The sequence below is a fragment of the Cebus imitator genome, unplaced genomic scaffold (assembly GCF_001604975.1).
Source record: "Cebus imitator isolate Cc_AM_T3 unplaced genomic scaffold, Cebus_imitator-1.0 Scaffold168, whole genome shotgun sequence".
Classification (NCBI taxonomy): domain Eukaryota; kingdom Metazoa; phylum Chordata; class Mammalia; order Primates; family Cebidae; genus Cebus; species Cebus imitator.
The window spans coordinates 1,043,409-1,064,760 of record NW_016107483.1 but is presented as its reverse complement, the minus strand read 5'-3'; the positions used below and the strand labels follow the sequence as shown (position 1 = coordinate 1,064,760).

Below are 21,352 nucleotides of genomic sequence, written 5' to 3'. Positions count from 1 at the left end.
AAAAAAAAAAAAAAAAAAAAAAAAAAAAAAAAAAAACCTAACAAAGTATATAATGAATCAAAAAGCATAATCAAACTAAACAAATCTTGTAAGTCTAAATCTACTAAATGAAATTTATAAATTCAGTAAATTAATGACAAGTCCAAGCATATTCTCTGAAATACATTTCAAGTATCTTTTTTAAAAAACCCAGAAAATATATGGACAAATTCACAGCTATTGCCCAATTTACCAGTACATCTTTATCTTAAATCTAAAGCAAAGTAGAGGTTGGATTTACTTACTATAGGTTAGATTTATTTATTTAACCTGTCATTTCTTTATCCCCAAAATGCAAATCTAATTATCCCATAAAGGGAAATAGAATCTCCATCTTCCAGCCTGCTGCCACAACTCAGATTATATGTTTGAGATCAAGACAGGAAACTTTTGTCTACCTGCCAACCAGAGACTACATTTAGAAGGCATCCCACACCCCCTGCCCCACCCTCTCTCTTTCTTGTCAGGCTCTTGCCTGCCATTAAGAGGAACTTTATGCGCCTTTATATAAATTTAACTGAACATTTAAGTTTCAGTTTTTGCAACCTGGTTCTTTTCCTAGAAATAATGTATCCCTTAGGTTTTTCCCTTAGGTTAAACATCATCCCTGTTTTAATGGGATTGTCTAAATCCAGTTACATGCATACTGTATAACCTTTGGCATTAAAGCCTATTTGTGTTCATGGGGTTTTGACACCCTACTTAAGTTACAATAGTAACCCTTTCTCTTTTATAATTTAATAGCTGGCCATCAGTCATTTTATTGACAATAATGATCAAGTTTAGTTATTAACCCCTTTAAATTCACAGAGACAAAATGATTTTTCTCTCCTAGGAATGCCAGAATCACCTCCGCAGATATGGAAATGTGAATCTGGAACTGGTGACTCGAATCATTAGAGATGGTGGCCCATGGGAAGATCCAGTGTTGCAAGCTGTCCTAAAAGCTCAGCCAGCATCTCAGGAGATAGGTACTTCAGGAGGTTCAAAATCAAACCAACATTTGTGAGAAGCAAATACACGTTCATTTACTAACTAGAGCAGTAATAGTGATTTTTCTTCATTTTATAATACTGAATAATGGAGTGATGTATTTTCACATGAAAAGTATTTGTTTTTCTAACCTGGCCCCAAGTGAATATTCTGACACCAGGTTTGGTACATTTATTTCTCATAATGGAAATTCTGAGTGGTAACACATCTACTAGATATTATTTATTTAAAAAGAGTATATTTTGTCACTTTAGTTATATTTTTTAAATCTGTTTAAGTAGGAACATCTTATTCTCTAAGAAACAAAAACTCTGCTTTTCATGAAAGCACATGGAATCTCCCTTCCCTTACACAGGAAACTCCATGAGGGCTGGAACTCTGAATTTTTGTCACTACTATTGCATATCCTATAGCTAGCCGAGTGCCTGGTATAGAGTAGATGCTTAATTTGCTGTTTGAATGAATGATCACATGATGAATGTATGATTGAGTAAGTGACTGAGTGAATACATTTGAATGCCAAATACTCTAGAGCAGTATTTCCCAAACTTTATGCATTAGAAGTTCTGTCTCATACCCATACTACCTGCATATTTCTTTGGTATCAACTCCTGTCCAATCTAATTTAACAGTGGTCCTTTGTAGGCCAAAATTTGCTTTCAAGGCAGGAGGCTTTGTCAACTGCTTTTAGTTAATTCTTTATAAAAATGTCCCACATATTATTCCTGAACCCCCAGAACATTTTGGATCACCAAAACTGTAGAATGTAAGCTCAGCAATAGTGAATAAGCATAGAAGTGTGGCAAACATTTAGAAGTGTGGAGAGAGCCTATGGAGTTCAGTTATGAGACAGCCAAGAGGAAAAAAACAAGACCTCCCAACCCTGGAAACAGTTAGACCTTGGTTTGGTGAGAAAGACACTTCATACCACATATTCTGTTGAGCAAGTTATTTCCATTAGTCACAAGTTAAGGGGTTAGGGTGAGTTGTGAATGCAGTTGAGTAGAGGAGGACCTGTGATGGAATGGGAGATGGAACAAGACTAGGAGGGTGGGGTTAAGGTACATGTGACAGTGTTATGAAGAACCCAAGGGATAAAAAGGACACTGGTGTTTGATGTGTGGATCTTGGAAAGGGATTTAAAAAAAAAAAAAAAAACTGAAAAGGGAGAGAGTTGGAGCTGAGGAAGAAGAGTTAGGTTACTAAAGAAGTATGAAGAGTCAAATATAGGAAAAGCAAGGATGACAGACTGGAGGAAATTATGAAGAGATTGCATGTGCCCAGAGTGGGAAGGAGCTAGACAAAGACAGAGCTTCAAGAGAAGCGAGGACAGGGGAGAAGAAAGTTTGAGATTTTAAGGGAGATTTAGGCTTCACTAACGTAAGATCTAGAATAAACCTGATGTTGGTTGGTCTGAGGGCTGATGGCCTTTTAGGCTGGGAATTACATTAAGATAAAAAATACTCCTTTGATACCTGTACTAGCACACCTCACACTTTGGGAAAAGCTGCTCTAGAGCCTCATTTATATGGATGACTTTTCTCTAGTTGGTGATCATTAGGTTAAAGACCAGACTGAAGTTTTCTCTGCATTAACTAGACACATCAACGTTTGCATAACATATATTGTAAACGGAATTGCAAGACATATGTTTAAGCCAAAATAAAACATTCATAAGCACTTTAGAGGCTACTAATTAAATATAAGTAATTAAAATACTTCTGGATTCAAAATCATACAAATATGGGTTCCAGTTCCTGCTCTGCCACTTAATTCTTTGTCCTTGGGCAAGTCATTTGACCTCTCTGAGACTCAGCTTTGCAATCTATAAAGCTAGTATCATAATACCCATCATAAGGTTGTTGTTAGGTCTAAATAAATTTATGTAGCTAATGGTGTTTATATATTTTAAAATTATGTAAAAATATTAGTAATTATCCTTAGTGATACATAAATGTATATTAATAAGCAGTCCTATTTGGCACTACTTTTGGATTAATTTTATCTTTAAATAAAATATTTTTCTTGTGATTCAACTTTTTCATTAATTCAGATTACATCTATAATGTGAACTAACATGGTTTTAATGTGACAGATAGGATTCAGCCTTTTAATCTTAAAGAAAATATTGAGCAGTAAGAAGATAAAGTATGTAATCTTAGACTAAAAAGACATCATAGACCCATGTTACTTGGAAACTATTTTAACATATTAATGAACTGAAAGAAGAAGATATTTTTCTTTTAAAAATTTTGTTTTTGTTATTTACTTTTTAGACTGAGAAGAAATCAACAAATATTTCTTGAGCACTGTTTTGGTGTCACTCATATTTTCCTTTTTCCAACCATATAACTGAATATTCTTTTCACAAATAAACTCCTACTAAGGAAAATGCTATTTCATTAACTAGTTAAATCTAATTAGAAACCATATTTTAGTGGTAAAGTTTCAAAGAACAAAGTTTGAGAGAATCTTTTCTTGAGAGTAATAGAGTCTGTTTTCTTTTTAATATAGTGAACAAATATTTAAGTTCTGAAAATCCACTGTTCTTTGAACTACGTGCCAGATACCTAATTGCTTGTGAACGCATACCCGAAGCAATGGCTCTTATTAAATCTTGTATAAATCACCCAGAAATCAGTAAAGACTTATACTTCCATCAAGCACTCTTCACATGTCTGTTTATGTCACCTGTAGAAGATCAGCTATTCCGGGAGGTATTGTTTGAGACTATTTTTGCCTATTACCATTTTAACCCTACCAAAAAAAAAAAATAGTAGCCCACTGTTGTTGTTAAATTCCTTTTACAGTAATGCCAAAGACTTAAGGATTACATTATCTAGATGTGTTTTCTTTTGGCACCATAACTTAAGGTCATGTTGAAAAATCTGATATTAACAAATGATGAAATCAATAAAATATACTCAATAAGTATTATTCACATTGCACTTTTGATGTGATGGAGAAGAGGTCAAAAAAAAAAAAAAAAAATAAAAACAAGCCAAAAGAAAAAAAAAAAAAAAAAAAAAAAAAAAACCCAAGAAGCATTATGATCTTGCAAATAAAGTACTAGAGGTAAAATGCTCGTGTTTATTTTGTTTCTTAAGGTGAAGTAATTAATCTTTTCCTAATGGATCGTATGTAACTATAGGTTATGGACATTAATGAGATTAAAAGTAGTCACTGTAAAATGTAGGTGCTGTACAATGAAACCATGAAAATATTTCTGTGCAAGTCATCATTGTCTTTGTAGAAGAAAACTAGAAATCTAAGCAATTTCTTTTGAATGTTTAAACATTTACTGCAACTAGCTTCTTAGATATTTTTAATGATATGAACTGATTTCTTTTTTCCTCTTACAGCATTTATTGAAAACTGATTGTAAGAGTGGAATTGATATCATCTGTAATGCTGAAAAAGAAGGCAAAACTATGTTAGCCTTGCAACTCTGTGAATCCTTTCTTATTCCACAGCTCCAGAATGGGGATATGTACTGTATCTGGTAAGTGTTTGTAATAAAGAAAGTGGAATGGTAAGATGGGCAACAGAAAGAAAATTGCCTAGCAGAGTGTGGATTTTATTTTTTAAATTGTGTGAAAATGTCAAGCTACTTTAAAAAAAAAATTATTATGTAACGAAAAATAGTAGATTCTAAGAACTAGAGACTTTAAAAAGAAAAGATAATGTACCACTAAACTGATAGTGTAAATGCTTAAGGGATGTGCTAAAATGAAACAATGGTTTGAAATTCAATTTTGATTTGGAGTCTGAGTTTTTAAAACATTTAAAAGTTGCTAGTAGGATATATGAAGCAGCAGGTTTACCCTAGCAATCATGTAATTTAAAATGTAGTATGAGTGATTTTAGGTACCTAAAATAAAAACACTCTTCAAGGGCTATTAAGAGTTTCCTCAACTCCAGTACACCCATATACCCATACACACACACACACACACACACACACAAAAACTCTACTTTGCTATTTCATTAATTCTTAACAAGAAACTAGGTTTCGTTTGCTAAACATAATAATGTGAAATGATCATGGGCTGTAAATACTTTTTTAAAATCTGAGATACTTAGAACAATAACTTGAAAACATATAGCTGCATATCATAATACTTCAGTATTTTTGGCTGTTTTTTTTTGAGGGGTAGGGGAGAGACAGGGTTTCACTCTGTCACCCAGGCTATAGAGTACAGTGGTGCAATCACGGTTCACCGCAGCCTCAACTTGCTGGGTGCAAGTGATTTTCCGCTTCCGCCTCCTCAGTAACTGGGACTATAGATGTGTGCCACCATGCCCAGCTAATTTTTGTATTTTTTTGTGGAGACAGGGTTTCACCATTTTGCTCAGGCTGGTTTCGAACTTTTTGGGCTCAAGTAATCTACCCTCCTCAGCCTCCCCAAATCCTGGGATTACAGGCATGAGCCACTGCGTCTGGATCTCTTCTTGTTTTAAAGACTAAAATCTTCAAACTCAGAGATAAGAGTTAAGTAGCTAGTTAGTAGCAGACTTAGATCTAGAAACAAGTAAATTTGTTTTCTATGGATTACAATATACTTTTAGTTAGATTGATTATGCTAATTTTTATTCTAATTTATAGCATGTAAATTGGAATTTCAAATAGAGAAAGAGATTAGGAGGTAGTAGTAAGACATACACACCTTTATATACAGTTATGCATCACTTAATGATGTGGATATATTCTAAGCACTATGTCAACAGGCAATTTCCTTGCGTGAATATTGTAGAGGTACAAACCCAATTGTAGAGGTACAAACCTAGATGGTATATCCTCCTGCGTATCTAGGTTGCAGTGACATAGCCTATTGCTCTTAGGCTACAAACCTGTATGGCAGTGTTACTGTACTGAATGCTGTAGGCCCTTATAACAAAATGATAAGTATTTGTCTATGCAAACATATCTAAATATAGAAAAGGTACAGTAAAAATATATTATAACCTTATGTGACCATTGTTGTATATGCAGTCTGCTGTTGACTGAAATGTTGTTACACTGCATATAACTGTAGTTTTTGAAGTATTGTCATTTTTTGATATGTGGTTATTTGGAAACTGAAAAGTCATGACAGTTATAATAGATATTTTCCTATAGAATAGAAATGTTTTCTGTCCTTAGCTATATCACACTATTTAAACAGGGTATCTTTAATTCTTTCATTGTAATATACCCTCATAAATGACTAGAATCAAGTATATACACATAAAAAAAAAACAGAAAAATACATTTTATTTCCTTCTTCTCTTGGTAAGCAGTTTCTGCTCTTTAGGGAAGGACCTTAAAAATATTATGATGCTTTTATAATGCCTATCTTCCAGTTCCTGACCACAGATACCTTCTAAGAATAGAAGCTCAGTGTCTCCAGCTGCCTAACCAGAAAGGAGTCTTTAGCCTTCTTTTTGGCCATTCCTTCTAAGTAGTGTGGGTTCTGATGGCCTACCCTCTTATTTCTTCTACCTCTTTTCTACATTTCTGAATGTTAAGGTCCCTTTTCTTCCTTCTAAAAGTTAATTTTACTTTAATTTGACAAGCAGGATTCTTTTCAGCTTCCAAAGTCTGTGCTGTCTGTTTCATCCTGGCCTTACCTATAGTCAGCTTGTCATTTATCTCCCCTCTGTGTGAACAGAACCAGATCCAGTTTTGCTGTATCCCAAGCCAGTGGGGCAAGTTGCTAAGCCCATTTCTCTTACATAGTCATTAATAATAATAACAGCTGCAAATATTTGCTGAATGCTTCCTATAGTCTTTGCTTTATATATGCATATGTCATTTAATCCAATAAGCTTATGGAGAAAATATTGTGTTTAAGCCGCTCAGCTAGTAACTAGTGAAGCCAGTATTCAGACTTAGGCAGTCTTCCAGCCTCTGCAACATTAAAATTATTTAAAATAAATGGGTCAAGTTGGAAAAAAAAAATCTGCATTGTAAGGGTAACTGACCTCATTATATAGTCTTTTCTCAGCAAGCATATAACTTAATCATAATGTTAGTAGTTAATAGGGTCTTTTATTAGCAGTTACCTGGGAAATGTGTTTGAACACTGTATGAGTGCTGTGTTTTCTAATGTACACTCTGAATAAAGGAAAATGTATAAAGTCTTCATTAAACCTGCTCTTTTGGTCTTCTAAAAGAAGACTATCAGTGGTTTTCAGAATTTTTTTTTTTCCTTCAGAATCCACTGTACCACTAAACCTCAGGTTCCATGTTGTAAATTCAATCAAAATGGAGCTTCATAACACTATTCTGAGATTTCTGCTTTGCCTGCTCAAAAGCAGAGATCCATCCTGGTAGCCTTCTCTTGGCAAACTTATTAGGATATTGCAATGTACATTTTAAATGCTTTCAGCATTTAGGGGAGGTATATGCCAGACATTTCACCTAAGTTTTTCAATTCTCTCTCTTAATTCTTTTAATAAAGATGTTGGATAGGAATAATCCCAACCTTTATGTATAAGAAAACTATATAAAAGAGATAACAGTCACATAGCTAGTAAGAAATGGAGTTGGAATTTGTACTAGTTTGTAAATGATAGCATCTGTGCCTAACCAGTATAGGAAAAAAGTATTTAGGGTGCAGCAGTATGAGCTACATGAAAGGCAGGATGAGCTACATGAAAGCTACATGGAAGGCCACAGGTGGTTCTCAAAGATAACTGCTACCAGGGACACTGAGATTGCTAATGTTTTTCAAAATCTGCTTCTTTTTCATCATTTGGCTTAAGTCTTTCTTGCTGCAGACCAGCAGGAACATCAGCAACTCCTAGGCTTAATAGTTTAGAGTTGAGAACATCCCAGAGATTCTGACTAGCCTGATGGGGATCCCTTTCTCAACCCTGAATTAATATCTGAAGGGGAGTGCAGAGGAGGGTCACATAGGAGATGTGGCCACTGGTATTCTACCTTTGTGTATTGGGCTTTTCCTGGAAAAAGGTGGCTCATTGAACTGGGTATGCCACTCCAATTAGTGTATAATGCTGTATTGAGATTTAGGTCTCTCTTATTTCCAATTTCATGTTCTTGCCACTGCATCGACTAAACAATGTGTCACGGTATATATTTACAATATATTAATGGTTGGGGAAATAGGTTGGACCTATAAAATATAAACAAGGGGGCATATGATAGGCATGAAATCAGTAAGAGGGATAAGATCTTTCCTGAAGGAGGTATCACTTTAGTTTGGGGTATTCATGAAGGCTTTCCTGAAGAGATACTTGATATAGAGCCTTTGAAAGATAAGCTGAGCGTGGTGGCTCATGCCTGTAATCCCAGCACTTTGGGAGTCTGAGGTGGGTGGATCACAAGGTCAGGAGTTTAAGACCAGCCTGGTGAAGACGGTGGTGAAACCTTGTCTCTACTAAAAATATAAAAATTAGCCAGGCATGATGGCAGGAGCCTGTAATCCCAGCTACTTAGGAGGCTGAGACAGGAGAATCACTTGAACACAGGTGGCAAAGGTTGCAGTTAGCCGAGATCGAGCCACTGCATTACAGCCTGGGCAAGAGAGTGAGACTTTGTCTCAAAAAAAAAAAAAAAAAAGCTCATCTTAGGAATGTACGGCAGTCAGCATAAACAAAAGTGAGAATAAACGAAGCAGTTTAGCTGAGAGTAAGATTCAAATCCCGAACCTTCTAACTCTAAAACCCACATTTCTATTGCTATTAACTTTATAGAGCATATTGAATAGGCACTAAATGAAATGTGATCAGAGAGGCTTGAAAACAGATCAGGTTAGAAACCACGGTAGAAATACATTTGTAAAATTGAAGGAGCTAAAGTGGTAATATTGAGAAAGAAGAATGATACAGATGAGAGCAAAAGTATACTTGAAATGTAAGACCCTGCAAGATAAACAGGTTAGAACCAGACCAGGATAGAGGAATGTTTACTGTCACTGACTGATCTAGGAAATGGTCAATTTTGCAGGAATATGGCTAGTTATGAGTGGGTTAAGGGGATGGAAAGCAATATAAATGGAAATACCCAAGCATGACAACTGGAAGGCAGTAAAAGCTAGAGATGTGGTAGGAAGGCATGAAACCTCGTGAGGGTTCTAAAAGAGTATGAGTGCAAAAAAGGAAGGAGTTAGTGGACTGAAACTCAATAAATAGCTAGTGTGAAAGGGAAGTGGAATTTTGGTTTTACTTCTCATTTGTTGCTTGTTGTCATTTTCTGTTTTGTGTTTTCTGTATTGTCTAACTAGACAATGTGCACCCTCATGATGGTAATCAAGCTGTCCTGAGATTTAATACCTGTATGTGCTGAACTCAAAGTATATGCTCAGTAAATCACTTTTTAAAAATATTTTCATTATTTTAATACCTTCAGATTATGATGCTTTGTACACTTTTATGACGTTTTAAAGAATTCTACTTTGCTAAAATGTGACATCCAAATATATCAGCTCTATCATACGATTTGCCTTTGCCTCAAAACCCAGTGCTCCTAGCCTTGTGTATCATATATATATCAATAACAGTGGCCATATTTTAGAAGAGAATCTACCTATGAAACAGTTCGAATGGTCCATAGCCTGCCTGTTTAAAAGTAGAAAATCTGAAACATACTATTTCATAGTCAATACTATAACATACTTGCAGTTTTAGTCTTTAGTACATTTGATATCTTAGTAAACTGAAAATGAAAAATATGAACTGTTTCTTTATAGAAAGTCTTCAACACTGGTTTCTAAACTTAGAAGTAAAATATTAATTAAAAGCCAAAGTTTATTATTTTTAAGCAGTACCAGTATTGGTACATTTGGATTAGAATTTCTGTTTGATCTAATATGGAGACATCTTAGGTATGCCAGCATATTGTTGGAATTCATTCCTTACCACTGTACATTGTAATTTCTGATCTTTCTTCCTCTCCCAACTTCTTTTACTCTCATATAGGTAGCAGAAGTAGCTTGGGGGTGAATGTAATACATATTTACACTCATATACATTCCAGCCAGGGCACTATAGAATCAGGGAAAGATAGCTAATGTCTGTATTTAAATCAACTGTATTTTTGATAATTCTCTTTTTTTCTCATTTACAGGGAGTTGATTTTCATATGGAGTAAACTACAGCTTAAATCTAATCCTTCAAAACAAGTTTTTGTAGATCAGTGCTACCAGCTTTTAAGAACAGCAACTAATGTGAGAGTCATATTTCCTTTCATGAAAATCATTAAAGATGAGGTAAATAGGATATATTTATCCCTTGAATTTAAAATTAATTGACAGTTCACTGAAACTTGAATCTCTTTTGATAAAATTTATTTGATTTTAAAATTGAAGGAAAGGAAGATTTTAAGGCCATGCAGACATGAAAGTGGATCCTGCAGATCTTTTAGTTTTTCCCCCAAAATATCAATAGGACTTTGAGTATAAAGATAAAACCACTTTGCATTTTAGGTAGCACCATTAAACTGAATCTTTATGTTGGTTACTTTTAAATATATAAGGAGGTATTTATTAAATAATACATTTTAATTTTTTACATATTTATGCATTTATTACATTCATTATCACATTACTCATTAGATGTATGATCATGTAGTAACATATTCCCATGACACAAAGTTGGCAGCATTCTATCAGAGGCTTTGTTTTTTTCTTTTTTGTTTCTAATTTATTTTGCTAATTGCATTCATGGTATGCTTATTAAATAGTGAATTATTATTCAAATGCATTCTCAAAGTTAACCTCTCCTTCCAGCAAAAAAGGAAAACTATGTTACAGAACACGTCTTAACATCTGATGTGCATTAGAATCACCTGTAAAACTTAATTTTAAAAAATAAAGATATATCCATATTTTTGTACCATGATTCTTATTTATACCAAAAATTGAGATATATTATTATGGAAAGTTTACAATGTAAGTGAGGTTTTGCCAGCCATTACAGAGCTTTCTTATTTTCACATGTGTGGTAAACCTAATAATATATCATAAAATGAAAATTCAAAAAGAAATAAGTATTAAAATATGATGCTTAACTGTTTATACTCTACTAAAAAGACTTTCATTTGTTGGAATAAATCATTCAATTGCCTCAGTATTGTGAAGAGTCATAAATACTATGTGAGCTCAGGAGACATTATAAACGGCATATCTAGAAAGGGTTCACAGAAGAAATACTTCAAGCTGAGGTTTTAATGACATGAGAATAGTACTAATATTTGTATAGACTTTTATAGTTTACAGAGCACTTTTTCTTCATTTTATTATTTGTTTTTCACATCCATCTGGTGACAAAGGGTAGCAGAGAAATGTGGGGAAGTGGGTGGGAGATGAGACTAATGGAGAGACTGTGTGGTTAGGAGTGGTTGTTGGAGATACTTAAAGGGATGTGAATGCTACAATTCATGCATTTCATTGAACAAATTGAAACTTCAGTTCATAAATATCCTGGAACCATCAAAAGATTTCAGGTAAGGAAGTAGCCTGTTCTCTTTTTTGATAATCTTAACATTTTTAAACTTGAGCATCTGTATCCATTATAATTTTATGGGCCAAGATAGAGGATTAATCTGGGTGCAATGGCTCATGCCTGTAATCCCAATACTTTGGGAGGCCAAGGTGGGCAGATCACTTGAGGCCAGAAGTTTGAGACCAGTCTGGCCAACGTGGTCAAACCCCGTCTCTACAAAAAATACAAAAATTAGCCAGGCTCATGGTGGCTCACGGCTGTAGTCCTAGCTACTTGGGAGGCTAAGGCAGAAGAACTACTTGAACCCAGGAGGCAGAGGTTGCAGTGAGCTGATATCACGCCACTGCACTCCAGCCTGGGTGATAGTGTAAGACTCTGTCTCAAAAAAATAAAATAATAAAAAAGAGGATGTAGACAGACGTTCGGAGAAAGAAAAAGAATTCTGTTTTGAATGAACGGATTTTGAATTTGCTGTAGCTGAAAAATCTAGGTAGTAAAGTCTAATTATAATTGACATTTAGAATAAGAAGTTGGAATTCAGAAAGGATTCCAAGTTGTACATGATGGATTTATAGGAGGAAACTAAGTAAATGGAATAGGTCTGATTTTTACCCATTCTGCAAACATTTATTCAGAGGTTACTGTACCAGCTTTTATGCTAACTATAGAGAGATATAAAAAATGAGATACTGTCCCCTATAATTTAGGAATTCAAAGTTGGGTGAGGATACACACATACTGAGATGTTTATAACACAAAATGGAGGCCAGGCACGGTGGCTCACGTCTGTAATCCCAGCACTTTGGGAGGCCGAGACAGGCGGATCACGAGGTCAAGAGATCGAGACCATCCTGGCCAACATAGTGAAACCCCGTCTCTACTAAAAATACAAAAAAAGTATCTGGGCGTGGTGGTGCACGCCTGTAGTCCCAGCTACTCGGGAGGCTGAGGCAGGAGAATTGCTTGAATGCGGGAGGTGGAGGTTGCAGTGAGCCGAGACTGCACCACTGTACTCCAGCCTGGTGACATAGCGAGACTCTGTCACAAAAAAAAACAAACAAAAAAAACCGAAATGTTTTTTAAAAATAAGTTATTCTTGGTGGAAAGAATGGGGGATTTTAACTGTACCTCAGGGCAGAGCCCTTCAGAGTAGAACTGATTCTCAAAGAATGAATAGGAGGATCAGTAGGAATTTACTAGCTGGATAAAGTGAGAATAGGATATGTAAAGTTAAGGTCTGCCTGTGGGAATGGTAAGTAGTTCTGCAGGGTTACACAGCATGTAAGAGACTAAGAAAACGTGAGGCTAGCAAGGTAGTAGTCCTCCCTGTAATCTATAATATACCATATGTAGGCAGTATGACATATGTACATATATATGATGTTAAGGACATTATTATGGTGTCTCTTTCAATCAAAATAAGCATTTAGATTATTCCAAACCACTAGAGACACTATTATAACTAAGATGGGTTGACAACTTGGATAAATAACATTACTTAATAAGCAAAATAAGTAGTATTTTTTCATATAGCATTATAATAAAAGTTCCCATGGGCAGTTTAAGCCTAGTTTATTTCTTGATGTGGAAAATTGACAAATCTGTTAAAACACATGTAATTTTGACCCTTCTCTCAAAGAATATGAGATTTACACCTAAAATAATAAGTGGGGGGTCTAGAACTGTAAGAAATCTTAATCACCATAAGTTTATTTTGTATTATGGGTAGTAGGGCTTGTCAAACATGAAAATTAAACAAATTAGAAGTTAAAAGGCTATCTATTCCAGATTATTCTCAAGGTAAAAAAAAAAAAAAAAAAAAGGTCTATAAAGAGTAAAGGCTACTAAATAAGGAAAAATGCACAATGGAATATCATGTTTATTTAGCTTTCATTTTAAGAGTTGTATTTTTTAAAGATGGACTAGTATAACCATCTTTTTGGAAGAAAATAAGTATTTAGCACTAATATTTTTCTTTTTACAGGTTGAAGAAGAAGGCTTGCAAATTTGTGTCGAAATATGTGGTTGTGCTCTACAACTCGACCTTCATGATGACCCCAAAACTAAATGTCTGATTTATAAAACAATTGCACATTTTTTGCCAAATGATTTGGAGATCCTCAGGATTTGTGCACTCTCAATATTTTTTCTGGAGCGCTCTTTAGAAGCATATCGTACTGTTGAAGAGCTTTACAAACGTCCAGATGAAGAATATAATGAAGGCACAAGTAGTGTTCAAAATCGTGTTCGTTTTGAATTACTTCCAATTTTGAAAAAGGGATTGTTTTTTGACCCTGAATTTTGGAACTTTGTAATGATTAAGAAAAACTGTGTAGCATTACTGAGTGATAAATCAGCAGTTAGATTTCTAAATGAAAGCACACTGGAAAATAATGCAGGTAATTTAAAAAGGACAGTGGAACAGCAAGGTTTGGATGAAGGGTTTGACTCTCTTACAGATCAGAGCACTGGAGAGACTGATCCTGATGATGCATCTGGAGTGCAGCCTAAAGGTCAAATTAATACGAAGAAAAGCCTTACAGCTCTTAATACTTCCAGAGTAGATCACAGTGTCCCAAGGCATCGTTGTATGTTATGTAACAAGGAATTTCTAGGTGGTCACATTGTAAGGCATGCCCAGGCTCATCAGAAAAAAGGCAGTTTTGCATGTGTAATATGTGGTAGGAAATTTAGAAACAGAGGACTTATGCAGAAGCATTTAAAGAATCATGTTAAGAAGATACAGAGACAGCAAATTGCTGCAGCTCAACAGGATGATCAGGAAGTCGCTACTTTGGAAGAAATAAATTGTTCTTCCATTTCATTTGAAAATGGGAATTCTGATAGTAAGGATTTGGCAGTAGAGACTCTTACTTCTTCTAGTGAAGGAAACAAAGAAGTCATCCCTGAGCATGTGGCTGAATTCATTGAAATTCCCATAAGTGTACCAGAAGATGTTATTGAAAATGTTATTGAAAATGGCAGTCCTGATACTTCTTTAAATAATGTCTTGAAGCCTTTACCTGAATGTGGGGATGATTATGAGGAGGAAGAGGATGAAGAAGGTGATTATGAAGAAGATGATTATGACCTGAATCAAGAAACTTCAGTAATTCATAAAATCAATGGAATTGTGTGCCATCCAAAGGACATATATGCCACAGATCAAGAAGGAAACTTTAAGTGCCCTGCTCTTGGCTGTGTCCGAATATTTAAAAGAATTGGATTTCTAAATAAACATGCAATGACCGTACATCCAACTGATTTAAATGTGCGACAAACAGTAATGAAGTGGAGCAAAGGAAAATGCAAATATTGTCAAAGGCAATTTGAAGATTCTCAGCATTTCATAGACCACCTTAACAGACATAGCTATCCAAATGTGTATTTTTGTTTGCATTTTAATTGCAATGAGTCATTTAAGCTGCCATTCCAGCTTGCCCAGCATACAAAAAGTCACAGGATATTTCAAGCTCAGTGTAGTTTCCCAGAATGCCATGAGCTTTTTGAAGATCTTCCTCTGCTGTATGAACATGAAGCTCAGCACTATTTAAGTAAAACACCAGAATCATCTGCACAACCAAGTGAAACAATTCTTTGGGATGTTCATACAGACTCGGATCCTATTCATCAGGAAAAAGACTCATCTAGTAATGAGAAACAAACTATTAGTCTGCCAGTTTCTACTAGCAAATCAAGGAAAGATTCTACAGAACCAAAGACATGTATAGAAAGTATGGAAGAGAAAACAGACAGTTTAGTTCAGAATGGAAATGAACGTTCTGATGACACTGTTTCAAATATAAGCTTGATAGACCAAAAGATGCCTGACATAGAGCCAAATTCTGAAAATAATTGTAGTAGTAGTGATTTAGTCAATGGACACAGTGAAGTAGAGCAAACACCTTTAGTTTCGTCAAATCCTGCTTTGAAAATGGATACAAACAGAATCAGGACAGAAAATGGTTCCATTTTACCCAGTGTTGTACCACAAGAACACAATACCTTGCCAGTATCTCAGGCACTTTCCAAACCAAATTTGACAAGTGAACATACTTCGTATGGCTTAATTTTAACAAAACCGTACGTCAGACCATTGCCTCCCAGTTACCTTGATGAACGGTATCTTAGTATGCCAAAACGCAGAAAATTTCTGACTGATAGAGTAGATGCCTGTTCTGATCAAGATAACGTGTATAAAAAATCAGTGAAAAGATTAAGATGTGGCAAATGCCTGACCACCTACTGTAATGCAGAAGCACTTGAGGCTCATCTTGCACAAAAGAAATGTCAGACACTCTTTGGATTTGATTCAGATGATGAAAGTAAGTCTTCTATCTTCTTAGTAGATGTATCTGTAGAAAGAGAAAATGGCATAAATATAACTATTTTAGATCCTTGAGATTTTAAAAATTTACATTTGTGTAGTAGTGAAGCACTACTCCATATGTTATTTCCTTTAATATATACAACCAGTGTGAGGTGATGCTAATATTACTGTTTTATAGATCAAGTAACTGAAATTCACAAGTAATTTGGATAGGCATTTGCCTATGAACTTGCAAGGCAGAACCTGAACACAGGTTTTTCATATTCTTTGATTACACTTCTTCCATTGTATCAAAGATTCTTCTTCATTCCAAGTTTCATGTAATGAAAGTTGTAATTTTGATGGGAATTATTTTTCATGTGCATTCCAGAATATAAATCAAGTGAATCTGTGTCTGTTAGAAAAATAGAAGTAAAAGAAGAACAGAAAATAATTGAGAAACAAAATCAGAAAAAAAGCTTACTTTTCTACTAATATCAGTATCCTTTAAAATGACAGGGTATAAATTAAACAGGAATCTGAGTTGGAATTACAGTCAAACGTTGTAAAACTTGAATTAACAGATGTGTTCCATTTTACAGGTGCCTGATAAAAATGTTTCAGAAAGATCTGTCAATCAAGCAGTAGTGTGAAAAAAGCACTATAAGAAAATGCATCATCAGTTTGCTATTTCCCTGATGGCCTTAATTTTAGAGTGGTCTCGGATTACTAAAGATAAAGACAAAGCACATTTTCTAGAATGAACTCACAGAGGAGATGTGCTGGCTTAGACTCCAAAAGGGTTATTATAAAACTCCCAAAGTACCAGTTTTCCAGAAAACCACATTTTTAAAAAGTTTATGATTAATAGCAGCAGCATGTTCAGTTTTGCTTATATGAGAAACATGTTTAGGCAACTAATCAGAAAACCAGCCATGGCCTTACAGAAAGGGAGAAGTTAACCCATTATTAAAAAGTGTGTGTGGGGAAGGGGGGTGATTTACAATAATAAACAATTTGAAGTATTTTATTCTACAAATGGGGTTTGTTTTCTTGTCACGCATAATCAGATTATGTCCCCTTCCTTCTGGTCAAACATGGTTTAAGGAACCGCTGCTGTTTGGTTTGTGATATGATTTAGAAACTTATACATTAACTTACCACAGTGCTATCAATTAAAGATTCTAACTGGTTCCCAGATGATTAATTAGGTCAAAGTTCAATGAATGGCATGCCAGCATTGAAAATTCAAAAACAAAACAAAAAAACACAGTGCTTTGCTAGTTAGCTCTTGATAGAACCTCCCACTAACCACTTCTGTGGTACATATTAGTTACATTTAAAGGGCAGCAGTGTCAATAAAATAGAAAAACACCATCAGTAACTCTGGGAAGAGATGAAAGGAATCTAAGACCTTTACAAGGCTTTGTAGTTGAAGGAAAACACTGAATTGCAAATTCTTCAATGTGAATAGTGATAAAAGCACACTGGGATATTTCTATTTGTATATATGTTAGGACATTGCTTGATGATTCATAGTAAGGTCCTGTAGACATGAATGTGAGTTATCTAAGTACAGTCCTATTAAAACAACTGGCTCAGAAAATCAGCTAAGAATCAGGTTGAAAATTCATTAATTTTATTCTAGAGGTAATTCCAAAATAAGCCATACTATTCCTGTTTTTTAATTCATTAGTGATGACTCTGGTCTGAATAGTAATTTTTATATGTAAAAGGAAGTATTTGCACAAGAAGAACACTTATTCATGCATTGTTTTCCTTGGTGATAAGTTATTTTCCTAAGGAAGATTTTAACTTAATAAATTGTTAAAACAGTATTTTTTAAATGCCCTCAGATGTTTTCCATTTGTCCATTATTGAAAGGAAGATGCTTAAAGACTTCCTTTTACCTAATAGTATGAAATCTAAAACAGTGATAAAAAGCCAAACTGTTTCAAAGCAGATATCCTAATGTCCCGATGTCAAATATCCAGTTATTCTAAATAAAATCTTTGTTCAAGGCGGATAATCTCTTCAGACCCTACTGTATTAGAGCTTCTGAAAGTGGAGAATTTCTTCCAGGTAGCATCCATATTTTATTAGGATTTCCAGATCATGATAGATCAGATGATTTTTTTTTAATTTCCCAGTTTTTATTAGTTTATCATCAACATTCACTACTATGCAATGATGGTCATTAAGTCCATTCCAAATTTAAATTTGTTTTTGTTATGTAGCCTACATTAGGCTGTGGAATTTACATTTAGGTAACTAAACACAATTCATAATCAAGTTTTAAAATCTTTTCTTTAAGGTCAGCTAAAAAAAACCGTTTTTTGTATTTCTTGATACTAAAAATGTAATGATTTTTATTTCAGTTCATTCTAAAAGTATGTCGTATAATAAAAAATCTGTTTGGAAACTGGCTCATTTGAACAGTGAAGTTTTTTGAAATATAATTTCTGCTTTGTACATTTTCCAGAAGTTTAACTTAATATTTTATCACATTTTTTACAAGTTGTAACAATTGACATAAATCCATGCCCACAAAGTATTCCATTTTCATTACTTTTACTGTTCATGCCAAGATATTTTAAATATGTTCCATTTGTTATTTGTCTTTGAGGTTTATTTCTACTTTTGTGTTGCTAAGAGAAAATTATTTCTGAAAGACTGAGATCAAACTGGTTTATATATAACTAAATCAAGGAATGTTTTATAAAATTCTATTTGACCACACTGTTCTAACATCGGTTTATATACTTCTCAAATAGCTATTGAAAGAATGTGTTCATTTTATTTTGTGTCTTTTAAAACATAAACCTACATCATTTTGCTTTTATAGAGTGCATAAACATCCAAGGGTTCTAAACTGAGCTTCAGAAAAAAAGGAAGCTTGCTTCTTATTCCTCAGATTCTTCTCCTGTTTTGAGGATGTATTCATCCTACACGGACCAAGTTTCAAATCTTTGTTTTTAAATAAAAATTTCCTTCAAAAAATTAAATGTTAAATTTCTGCTGTGTGTTAGTAAGGTCAAGAAGACAGCAAATCTGAATTTTTGCTGCTCAGACATTATGGAGGAGGTAAAAAAGGGGAATCTCCGTGGACAAGGACACTGGTACTTTGGGCTTTAGCCATATTCATTTTTTCAAAACCACCAATTATATAATACGTAAATAATTTATATCATTGAACTTGTGATTCTTTTCAAATCACACTGAAGGTTCAGCCGTACTCCTTTCATGTTTGGTTTAATACTGTTGTATGGATGAAAAACCTAAAAGGGATGATAGTGTTTATTTTTTAATTTATTTGGTACTGTAAAACACCTTTTCAGAATGAGTAAATGCTGCATATGCATTTTGGAATTGTTAATATGTGAAAGATATTACAGATTCAGCAAGAAAGGAAGTTTGTGCTTCCTTGTTGAACATTAAATTATTTTACTTTGCATTTTATAAGAGTACAAATTAAAACTGAGCCATTGAACTGCAATAAATCAACAATAGTGTCTCATTTCAAGAAATTTTTTGTACTGTACATAGATTTGTTCAATAAAACATTGTCCTTGTTGGTAATCAAGTGTTCAATTTTATGTAGTACATACATTGCTTTCAGAAGGAATTAGACTTATATAAGGTATACATTAAACAAAAGTATCTATTATGTCTCACAAAGGAATGGCATATTTCAGTATCATTACCCTACTTGCATTTGAATGATTTTTTTAAAACATGATATAAAAAATAGACATATCTAAAATTTTACACAAAATAGGCATTTTTGGACATTTTAATGAATGCCTATATGCAGGAATAGAAGTTGATAGAATTCTCTTTTACTAAAGTCACTGCAGGTAAGTGGGTTCGGTGTGATGTAGTACTTTGCAAACTTAGTAGGTGTAGGAACACTCCAAAGGCAAGAGAGCACATAAATTTGTCAGAAAATGAACAGCTTCTGGTGGAACTTAAAAAAACAAAGACTGAAATAATTTTGAAATATTACAATATAAATGATGATGAAAATATTCTCCTAGGAAATAATTTCAATAGTGAAATGTTTAAGTCAATAAGCTGTAACCAGAAGTGATGTCCTTGAGCAAGAGGGCTCCTACTTTTTTGGCTCACTAACAAAGGAAAACCCTCCATACTATTTGCTATAACTTGCAATTGGATAAAATGGGGCTTTCAGTAGGAAAAAAAATACTTTCGATAATAATGAGATCACACTGCAGTAGATAAATGGGATAAAATGATTAGTACAAGCATTATGCCTTGAAACACTAGGAAAGCGTTACTGAAGCATACTAGAGCCGAGATCTAAAATTATCAATCTGATTTATGGTCATATGATCTTAGACTCAATATATTCCATATTCAAAACAATGAGCGTATTGAGGTATTTGGACAGTTATTGGGGTTTAGATAACTTCATTTTCCTTTTCTGAAATTTGAGGAATTCTGGGAAGCAAATACTACTAAATAAGCTTCCAAGATAACCAATTTAAGCTGCTTTTCATAGCATAATATCTGTACTGATTTCAAGAATCAATTGATAAAACATTTTAACTGTAAATCAAGATTTCAAACAGTCGACTAATACTTGGAATAAACATTGTAAATGGTAGAAAGTTTCATGCCTTATTGATGGGTACTGCACACTGGAGGAAGAAATGGCTTGTTTATATAAGCTACATCTAATTGTCACAACTCTAGGGTAAATATGAACTCTGCTCTTTAGACACCAAAGCTCAGAAAGGTTAACCTGATTAAAGTCACACAGTTAATAAATGGAGAGGGTGACTGAAAAATCAGATGTGTCCTAAAACCATGTTTCTATTGTGCCACACAGTTTTCGCTACAAACGCAGAGCATGAGTGGATCTAATAATCCAAATAGGGTCAGATTTGCCTGAGGATCAGTGATTTCAGAGTCAAAGGATGAAGCCTGGTAGAGAATTCTGGTTGATGTAGTATTCTGGCAGTGATTCTTAGAAGTGTGGTTTCTAGAGCAGCAGATTCAGCATCACCTGGGAATTTTTTAGAAATGCTAAATTGTGGTCAGTTTGGAGGTCATCTGTCTTAACAAATTCTCCAGGTGATTCTGATACAAGCCAAGGTTTGAAAATCATAGATCTAAAGCAATAAGCTTCTTTGTATTTCCCTAGAAGATAAACTGTTTACCCTTAAATTTATAGAACCTTCTAAAAATTAGTTTCCAAGACATTTAAAGAAGTCCCCTATGAATAGGTACTTAAATTGTTGGGTGAAAGGATACTTTAGTAGTACCATCTCATATCCCAAACTGCTCTAGAGGATTTTTTTTTTTTTTTTTCTCAAGTTGTATTCCTACCAGAACAGAATTTAATGGAGACAGTGCAAAGAGATGTGGGGATCAGTCATATTCCAATTCTAGCATTATAGTGTTACGGTTGTGAAGAGCTGTATATTCCACTGATACATAATTTTGCTAAATTTCTCTTCATGTTATGGCTCCTATACGCTGTCTTTGGCTCCCGCCATATTTAAAACCCCACCTACTCTCATCATGCTATTTTAGTCCATG

At 34.2% G+C, this 21,352-nt stretch overlaps 1 protein-coding gene across 3 annotated transcripts in view; it reads left to right on the top strand.

Moving 5' to 3' along the window:
* ZNF654 (zinc finger protein 654) overlaps positions 1-19,366 on the top strand; it is an 87,718-nt gene extending 68,352 nt beyond the window's left edge. The window contains exons 4-9 of one of the 3 annotated variants that reach the window (XM_017544221.2): positions 875-1,010; positions 3,547-3,749; positions 4,395-4,534; positions 10,103-10,244; positions 13,463-15,803; positions 16,390-19,366. In XM_017544221.2, the coding sequence (XP_017399710.1) occupies positions 875-1,010; positions 3,547-3,749; positions 4,395-4,534; positions 10,103-10,244; positions 13,463-15,803; positions 16,390-16,397 (2,970 nt within the window). In that variant the 3' untranslated portion in view covers positions 16,398-19,366. The remainder of the gene's footprint in view (positions 1-874; positions 1,011-3,546; positions 3,750-4,394; positions 4,535-10,102; positions 10,245-13,462; positions 15,804-16,389) is intronic. The other 2 variants (XM_037744175.1, XM_037744174.1) reach the window with 2 other exon arrangements.
* Positions 19,367-21,352: the final 1,986 nt, after the last annotated feature.